We start from the raw sequence: 9558 nt of genomic DNA on the forward strand, positions 1-9558 counted from the left end.
TAGCTTTTGGTTGTTCGTGCACTCGTGGGTGTAGTAACTAGAAGCCCATCAGCTGCCACATGAGGTTAACCCGTTATCACTCACCGTAGGACCCCCCCCTCCCCTCGGCTAGGGCCTCTTGTTATTCTCACGACATGACTTACCCATCTCTACTTGAGACTTGGTAATCATTAGAATGTTAGGATGAATGTCGTTGATTTCGCTGTCCATATTCATATTATACCACACCTTGATTAACCAATCACCGAGACATTCCTCCTTGAAATTCTCTTTCATAAAGTTGGAACATCATACTTTATTTGAATTTTTAATACAACTTCTCATACATAATAGATCAATACAACTCTAATAATTAATCCGAACCATCAATGAAATCAATATTTAAAAACCGAATAGCATTTCGTAGAAGAAAACCGAACATATAACAGCACAACCCTTGAGTACTACCGAACGGAAAAGATCAACATAACCTATGATTAAGACCGAACGGAAAAACACTCATAACACGTGAACATGACCGATCGGTCATTTAACGAATAAGGCTAAAAACATGAGCCTACTATAGTTGAAAGGTCAAACACTTACACAATCGAACACTTTTTAACCTAGGTAGAACACTAGAAACTTAAACCAAATACTAATATAAAATCGATCACTAAAACATTACCGAATAATCATTAATAGGTAAGTTTCATAAAAGGCCGAACATAGTTAATATCGAATACCAATACAAGACTGAACTCTATAGCTAAACTGAATATCAGTACGAAATCGAACGTTATGACTAAACCAAATACTACTAAAATTGAACGTAATACAACACACGTGCACTACTCAAACCGAACGCGAATACAAAACCAAACACTACTAAGACCGAACAGGAATACAAAACCTAACACTTATACGAAACCTAGCACTACTAAACCAAACGCTAATAAAAAACCGAGTACGACTAATAACGAACGCTGATATCAAATCGAATACTGCCAAGGCTGAAAACGAATACTGTTAAAACCGAACGTCAGTGCGAAACCGAGCAACACTAAGACTGAATACTACTACGAAACCGAATACCGCTAAGACCGAGTACCTGAATCTGGCCAAGCTCTGTTCGACTTTCTGCATAATTCTACAAAACTTCTGTAGAATGAAATACACACTAGAATTTACCAAAATTGAATATTTTTATCAACCCATAATTCACTCCAAAGTCTGCATAATCTACAACTCAATAATCACAACATTTATCATGTCACACAAACAATGTCGAACACCCAAACATTCAATTTCATCCACATGCAAAACCATCAAACAACGTTTTCATACATCATCAACCAAACAATTAAATTAACTATAGCTTCCCTTACCTCTTAACCGAACGAGAATCTTCTACCCTTCCAAAAATTTGCTCACACCTCCAGAAAATCCTAAGAACACCTATAACTCACTGATTGGTGAGAAGATACCAACCAAAGTACCAAAAATGAAGTTAGAAAGTAGAAGAGAAGGTTGATGAACACATGGAAACAACAAGGCTTACTTGCATGTGTCAGAAATCCTAGAAATTCACCAGAATTAAAGGAACGAAACTTACCAGCTCTAACCACTACACCGATCGGTGAATTGCAAGCTCTTGACACACACATTCTTTAGGTACAATCTGAACGTTGAACAAATGAATTAAGATTGAAGAACTCTAGAGAGAAGGAGGAGAAAAGAAGAGAGTAGAAGAAATTGGAGAGATAAAGCTGTATTCAGATAATGGCACGAGACTTTTGAAACTTTTCATTTATATATCAATCTTATTTTAATCTAAACCGCTCGGTCTCATCCTTTGCTTACACTTGTCTACTCCAAACTCTTCTAAACCTCTCGATTCTTACAAAGTTGATGTTAAAATTTTTAAATAGATACACATATGTCACCTAAAAGAAATAGAAATATTAAAAAGATATTGACATATGAAATAAAAGAAAAAGTTAAACTTAAAATATTAAACAAAAATAACATAAAGATATGAATAATCAACTTAAAAGTAAAATGCAAATATATTGTGAAATGTAAGAGTAATATGCAACTTAAAATTGCACTTACTAGAAAAAAATTATGAATATGTCATGTCTTCTTCCAATTCCCATGTGATATTTATGGAGTCTTTTCGCCCCATAATACCTTTAGTGTATGAATGTCCTTCCCACAAAGTTGCTTGATTTGATAGTTTAAAACTTGTATAGGTTTAGTGCTCACGGATAAATCTTCTTCATCCTGAAACCAACATAGAGGAGTTATACACATTCCATATAATGCTTCATACATAGCTATTCTGATAATTGTTGTTATATGTAAGGTAATATTTAATCCCAACTTTCCAATGATCCAACACACAAGTTCTCAACAAGTCTTTTAAAGATTGGATGGTCATCTCTGATTAACAATATGTTTGAGGTTGATATATAGAACTCAACCTTAATTGACTTCCCAAAGCTTCCTACAGTAACTGCCAAAATCTGGAAGCAAATTTTGGATCTTTGTAAGATACAATACTTATCAACACTTCATGAAGTCTACAATTTCCCTAATACACAATTGATCCATTTTATCCATTGACATCTTCTGAGTAATCGGTAAGAAATGAGCGCATTTCATAAGTCGATAAACTATTACACATATTGTATCATGGCACCTACTAGTAAATAATTGATGAAGTCCATAGAAATATTGTCCCACTTCCATTAAGGGATCTTCAATTGTTGCAACATATCTCCTAGTATTTGTTGTTCAATTTTTGCCTTCTAACATACCAATCATGGTGCCATAAACTTTGTCACATCCCTTTTCATACCAGTCTACCAAAATGATTCTTTCAATCCTTATACATTTTCTTCATTCCAAGATAATCTTATGTCCTTCTTCCAAAATCATCTGTTTCAACTCCTATTTTATTGGAACATAAACTTCATTCATGAAACGAAGGATACTATTAGCCCTTAATACAAAATCCCTAGCCTTATTTGTACCAATAAGATCAACCATCTTCTTCAAGTCACTGTCCAACAATTGCTTGTCTTTTATCAGCTTTAAGAAATCATTAGTTATAGTCAATTGACTACAACTGATGTGATTCTTGCATAAATCCATCCCTAGATTCATATCCCCCAGTTGCTCAATCAACTCATGTTCTTTTACCATCCTCGCTAACAAATATGTTTTCTTTCTACTCAAGGCATCTACCACCACATTGACTTTCACAAGATGATAATGTAACTCAAAGTTATATTCCTTGAGAAACTTCATCCACCTCTTTGTCTCATGTTCAGTTCGTTACTCAAACAAATACTTCAAGCTTTTATGATCACTAAAGACTTGAAATTGAGCCATATACAAATGTCTCCAAGTATTTAGTGCGAAAACCACTGCCGCCAATTTTAAGTCATATATGGGGTGATTTTTCTCGTGCACCGTCAACTATCTCAATGCATAAGCTACATGTCGCTTCTCCTGCATTGGTACATAACCTAACCCTTGATAAGAAGCATCACATAACACTTCAAAAGATTTGTTTGTGTTTAGAATAGCCAATATTGGTGAATGGTCGACCTCCTTTTCATTTCCTTGAAACTTGCTTCACCTTTTTTATGTCCAAATAAAAGGGTGATATTTCTGACTCAAGTTTGTTAAAGAGCCTACAATCTTGGAGAGCCCTCTACAAATCTCATGTAGTACCCTACTAGCCCCACAAAACTTCGCACGTAGATACTACCTCCACCTTAGTTAGATATATCGAAATTCCTTGTGAAGAAATAACATGTCCAAGGAATTACACCTCATCCAACAAAAACTCACATTTTTTCTTTACAACTGATCCTCTCTAACCACACCTAAAGTTGTCCCCAGATGTTCTTCCTATTCCTCCCGACTCCTTGAATAGCCAAGAATATCGTCAATGAACACAATAACAAGCTTATCTAAGTAAGGATGAAAAACACTATTCATATAGTATCAAGATTGTAGGAGCATTAATCACCCCAAAACTACGTACTCATAGTGCCCATACCTCGATCCAAAACTACCTTCTACACATCTTCAAGTTTAGCAAGTATCTAATGATATCCCGACCACAAATTAATCTTTGAAAATACAATAATTCCTCTTAACTAGTCCAACATTTCATCAATTATTGACAACAAATATTTGTTCTTAATCGTTAATTTATTCAACTGCCGATAATCCACACATATTCTAGAAATTTCGTCTTTCTTCTTAACCAATAATACTATAGCTCCCATGGTGAAACACTTGGTTTGATATCCAATAATTCTTAATTTACTTATTAAACTTAATTAACTCCACAAGTGCCATTTGATATGGAGCCAGATACCATACCTACTCTTGGAAATAAATCGATAGAAAAATCCACTTCTCTGCTCGTGGTAATCCAAGTGCTTCATCTAGAAAGACCTCAGCATACTCTTCGACCATTAGTATGCCCACGACTTGTTCTTTGAAACTCTTCTTTTTCTTTTGAGTCATGATCATAAAACAAAATGCTCCATTTGTTACTTCCCTGATAAGTTTTTTAAGCTGACTCCGATACCACACCATCATATGGAAAACAATCTTTTATTGCCAGCATAAGATTAGAATGTGATTGTCAGTCAACCAATCCATCCCAAGAAGGACATCAAAATCATAATGTATTGGATTCACAATGGTGGTGGAATCTGATGCATCATGGTGGTGGAGGAATAAAGTTGGTTCGGTGGTGGCTCTAATGGTGGTTGACAACGACACACTTCTCCGTGAGCCACCAACGTCCAAACCAACGTTAGCCTTTAATGAAACACCTGCAAATCCAAATCGTGCAAACACGTTAGACCCTTTCTACATCTCACGCCTTTATCACCAACACAGATATGTCGTTTTCACCACTATAATGAACCACCAAGAATCACGAGTAACAATGAACCACCAAGAATCACGAGCAACATCGAACAACCAAGCAACTGCAGCAGAACTGCGACGCTAGTAGTATCGCATCATCAAGGCCCTAAATCGTGTCACCTAAATTAAAACAGAGACTTGGAAATCGCAAACACAAACCGCAATACTACCATTACAAAAATCCTAATTTTGAGAGTGATTATGGATTTGTGCTAGGTGTGGTTTATGATTAGGGGTTTCGAGAAGATAGATTTACATTTTGCGTTGAAGGCATGAGGTAATTCGTGATTCCTCCTTGTTGATGTTGCGTTCACGATAGTGTTGGAATATGATGTGTCAGAGTATTGGAGAAACGAAACTACTTTTGGTTGACAACGTGGTTCGATTTAGGTAGGACGACCACATGAGCAATAATCCAACAACTCATTCAAACACAAGTAACATGTACAGTTTGTCATTAAAAATTTATATAATATTATGAAAAAGAACTAAATTAAACATAAAATTAAGAAGAATAGAGACAATAAATATTTAAGTCTATTTTAAGAAGGGTATTTACCTAATAGATAAAATATAACACTTACTTTTCTAATAGGTATAGTAGATATAGTAGACAATACTTACTTTTATTGTAGGCAAAGTAGATTAGAAAGAAAAATATCATTATAAATTGGCTTAATACCATTGTTGGTCCTTATTTTCATTAACTTTTTTCGATGTGAGACTCATTTTTTTCGAATGTTCAATGTAGTCCCTTATATCGTAATTTATGTTCAATTTGGTCCTTTTGGCTGATGATGTTTAAATCGCTAACGACTATGTCCACATAACAAAAAAGGGAATAAGTTGTCACGAATCTCGCCACATCATCACCATCTTCCCTAAGACAAAACCCTAATTTTCTTTCCACTAGCGCGTCGTCGTGCACCACACTCATGCCATCATCTTTTTCACGTTGTCGAACCACCATGAGCTTCGCCGTTAGCAACCACACAAGCCACCACAAATCAACCAAGAAACTCAATCTACAAAAGAAACCTTCCACTACAACGAATCAACACAAATTCCGTGAGCCCAAATCGCTATGCACCATGAGAACCACCATCAACATCTCACCATCTTGATCTTCATTTCACAAGAACCTGCAAAGTAAAACCCCAAAAATCACAAACTATTGAACCTACAGAAAACGCATAATTCTCAAATCGAACATCAACCCTAATTCGCGAAACCGCGCCTCTTCTGTGAAAACCTGGAAAATCCCAAATTGCACCACCATTGAACTCATTCAACCTCCATAGATGATGCAAAACCATCTGCAAGAAGCGAAACTCACAAATCGTTTTCTATTAAATCACAAAAACCTACAGAAATCAAAATCAACCACAACCTACAGAAATTAAGGTTTTTGATTTGGAGAAAATGGCAATGATGTGACGAGTTGATGATGTGAGTCAGTCATTATGAACATTACTCTTGTGTGATCGCTTATTTTTATTTTTCTAGGTGTACTTTACGCTGTTAACTATTTAAACATCATCCGTAAAAATAATTAAATTAAACATAAATTACAAAATTAAAATTACATTTTAACATTGAAAACAAATGAGTCTAACATGGAACAAAGGTGACAAAATATAGGCCAATAAGCCTTATAAATTTAAATTAATCGTATAACAATTATATAGAATAAGGATAACAAAATACCGAAACCCAGGTTTCTTTAGACAATGAAACTACCAAAATCAGGGGAAAGTTGAACAACAAAATCTTCTCCATGGCGTCGTTTACCACTGTAGCAAATTTCTACACTGAAACTGTGTGCTTCATAATTTAGGTTGTGACTTGCATTCAGTAGTAGTGAGTGGAGTTTGTAGCGGAAAGGGAAAGAAGGGTTTTGGGAAGGGAAGAAGAATGAGCCATTCGGACATGGAGGAGGAAGAGGCCCCAGACGTTATCTGTGAGCTCGAAAACGTTCAAGGCTTAGTAGACGCCCTCACCGCCGTTCGCTGGAAGCGCCACCAGGTGATAATACCACCTTCTCTCCCACTCCTTCATTTTTTTTCAAACTCACTCCTTAACTGCCTTCCTAGGATGCTGTGTTGGAGTTGTCGGAACACGGCATCGTTTTGATCGTCGAAGAAAGCAGTTGCCTCCAAGCCAAGGTTTATCTCAAACGAGAGGTACCAATTTCTTCATTTGATTCCATTATTATTTATTGTTTTTTTTTCTCGCCATTTCAATGGAGTGTGTGTGGTGTTTTGCAGCTTTTCGTTCGCTACGATTACAAGTCACGAGGACGACCTCGTTTTGGAGTGAGTTTGGGACATTTCGTTGATTGCTTGAACGCCTTTTCACTTCCTGGTCAATCTAGCGTTATTCAGATTCAATATCCAGGTCCTGATATGCAGCTTCTTCTCAAGTGTGTAACTAACTATTCCCTTTCGTTTTTTTTTTCATTCATAATTTGGAATCAATCCTTGAAACTGTGGTGGTTGTTGTTAGCACTATTTCAATGGGTAGAAATGATAACATACATCAAAATGTACACGTTATCATGATTTAGCACATACATGGGTGGGAGAAGAAAGATTACTAAGTTTCTGGTGTAGTGAGAATAATAGTATACATCAATTCTTGTTCCAAGGCTCCTTATATCCCCTCCGACAGACAAACAAAGAATGCTCTGCCTTTTTCACTTGTCACGCGCATGGCAACTGAACAAACTTCTATTTCTGCTTGCTATGTTAATGACCTCGCTTGAAGAAAAGTAGCTAAGCCTCAATCACTGACCAACTTGAGGAATATTACTAACAAATCATGTCAGTGCATTCATGGAAGAAGATGATACAGCCCATTAGTTCTATTTCCTATACATCTCCATCTTGACTTGAATTCTGCCATGTCTTATTAGAACTTAATCCACATTTTACTAACTCCTAGCCAAGTTTTAACTTTCAAAAGCATCATGAATGGAATCATGGTATGTTTGGTGTAAATTTTTGTTTGCAACAAACGAGGCACTCGTGGGTCATGACCATTAGCTTATATATATAGTTAGACATAAGTTTAACCCTGCATAATTTTGAAGATTATAGTCAAGGAATGAGTGTAATTTAACCAGTTGGAATCGGAACAAATGATGAGAGTGATGATAGTTTATTGGGGACTGGAGTGGCATTGGAAAGTTGCCAGGTCATTTGTAGTCTGTGGCCACTAAGGCAGTTCCTACGCAAAAATTTGAAAATAGAAAGCAACCAAACAGAACTTTTGTTTCATTTTCATCCTAATCTTTCTAAAGCCTATCTTAGCAAACTCTGCTATTGTGCTAGTGAAAGATGCTTTAATTGCATCCTACGTGTAAGCAAACAGGTGTCTTGCCAATTAGGGTTTCTATTCTAAAATATGTAATAGTGACAAATCTTGGACGGAAAGGAATGTTGTGGTTAGTGTATGAGCCCCATCAGCATATAGTCCACACACAACACTCTGTTTAAATATAGGTACGTAAGTCAAATCAGCAAGTTCGGTATGCCTATCAACTGTTGGTGACTGGGAAAAGATTTGGTTGGTTATGGAAATATTTGTGACAGAAAGGAATCTGAATTTAGTTATTGGACAAAAATGAATTCACATAATCAAAGGATAACTTCTACATTTCTTCTTTTTATAATTTTCTCTGTTAAGTATGAACTTCTGGTTGAATCTGTTATTCCATTATGTGATAGCCATAATGATGATTTATTCAATAAGATTCTTGATAGATCAATGAAACATTTTGTAGAGTTTTCTTGGCTTTTTCTTCAATATACTTTTTCCACTTCTTTAGATCTGTAGATTCGCTGGATGCCAGTATTTGTGCAGAGATCAGAACAAGGATTCCAGATACAGCTGCATGGAACTATAATTTTGAACCTGCAGGGGCCACCCCTTTAACCTTTACTGTTAAAGTATGCCATCAATTTCACACATCACATCAAATTCAAATTCTGTTTCCACGATTTATTATCTTCTAAAATTGACTCATTTTTAACACTGGATTCATAAAATAAAAGTTGTTGCTTATGAATTCTGCTATGCAGTCCAATAAGTTGCTGCCAGTGAACCCTTTTATATGATGAGCATGTTTATGCTTTTGTCAACTCTGAATATATACTTCATGGAAAATACACGATTTCCTAAACTTGTCACTTGTGAAAAAAACATATTTCTTTTGTATAATTTTAACTAATATTCTGATTATTAATCTAAAAATCCAGTCTGCTGCACTAAAGGAAGCTATCGAGGATCTTGAATGGCCTGGGTCAAGCATCCAGATTATTCTAGAGCCAGATCCTCCTTCTGTTACATTAAGAGCCGAAGGACATGGAGACTTGCAGGTTTGCGTTTTTTTCACCTGGAATGATGAAATGCTGGTTGCTTCCAAATATTAAATGATCATATACATAGTTTTTTTTTTCAGATAGATTTCATGTATTATGTCAATTCTGAACTCTTGGCAGCATTTCAGTGTGATCATCGAACTTCTTTCAAGTACTATTTTTTCCCCTTTTTTATAACTATTGTTTGTATTAGTTGTCCTTTTTTGCAGTCAACTAATCTGTGATTACTTTGCAT

The 9558-nt window shown here is 35.8% G+C and overlaps 1 protein-coding gene across 1 annotated transcript; it reads left to right on the forward strand.

The window, feature by feature from the left end:
- The first annotated feature begins 6647 nt into the window (after nt 1–6647).
- On the forward strand, nt 6648–9547 carry LOC124822439 (uncharacterized). Its single transcript, XM_088113132.1, has 6 exons — nt 6648–6966; nt 7035–7124; nt 7209–7363; nt 8771–8891; nt 9201–9320; nt 9404–9547. The coding sequence occupies exons 1-6, from the start codon at nt 6856–6858 to the stop codon at nt 9545–9547; spliced, it is 741 nt and encodes a 246-aa protein (XP_087969258.1). The 5' UTR covers nt 6648–6855.
- Nucleotides 9548–9558: the final 11 nt, after the last annotated feature.

The sequence above is a fragment of the Vigna umbellata genome, chromosome 4 (assembly GCF_029865625.1).
Source record: "Vigna umbellata cultivar VRB3 chromosome 4, Vumbellata_1.0, whole genome shotgun sequence".
NCBI lineage: Eukaryota > Viridiplantae > Streptophyta > Magnoliopsida > Fabales > Fabaceae > Vigna > Vigna umbellata.

Bases quoted from the DNA above. Each gene is read 5' to 3' on its own strand.
- LOC124822439 (XM_088113132.1), top strand. From the start codon at position 6,856: ATGAGCCATTCGGACATGGAGGAGGAAGAGGCCCCAGACGTTATCTGT. The intron at 6,967-7,034 runs GTGATAATACCA...CTGCCTTCCTAG, and splicing joins TTCGCTGGAAGCGCCACCAG to GATGCTGTGTTGGAGTTGTC. The intron at 9,321-9,403 runs GTTTGCGTTTTT...TTTTTTTTTCAG, and splicing joins AAGGACATGGAGACTTGCAG to ATAGATTTCATGTATTATGT.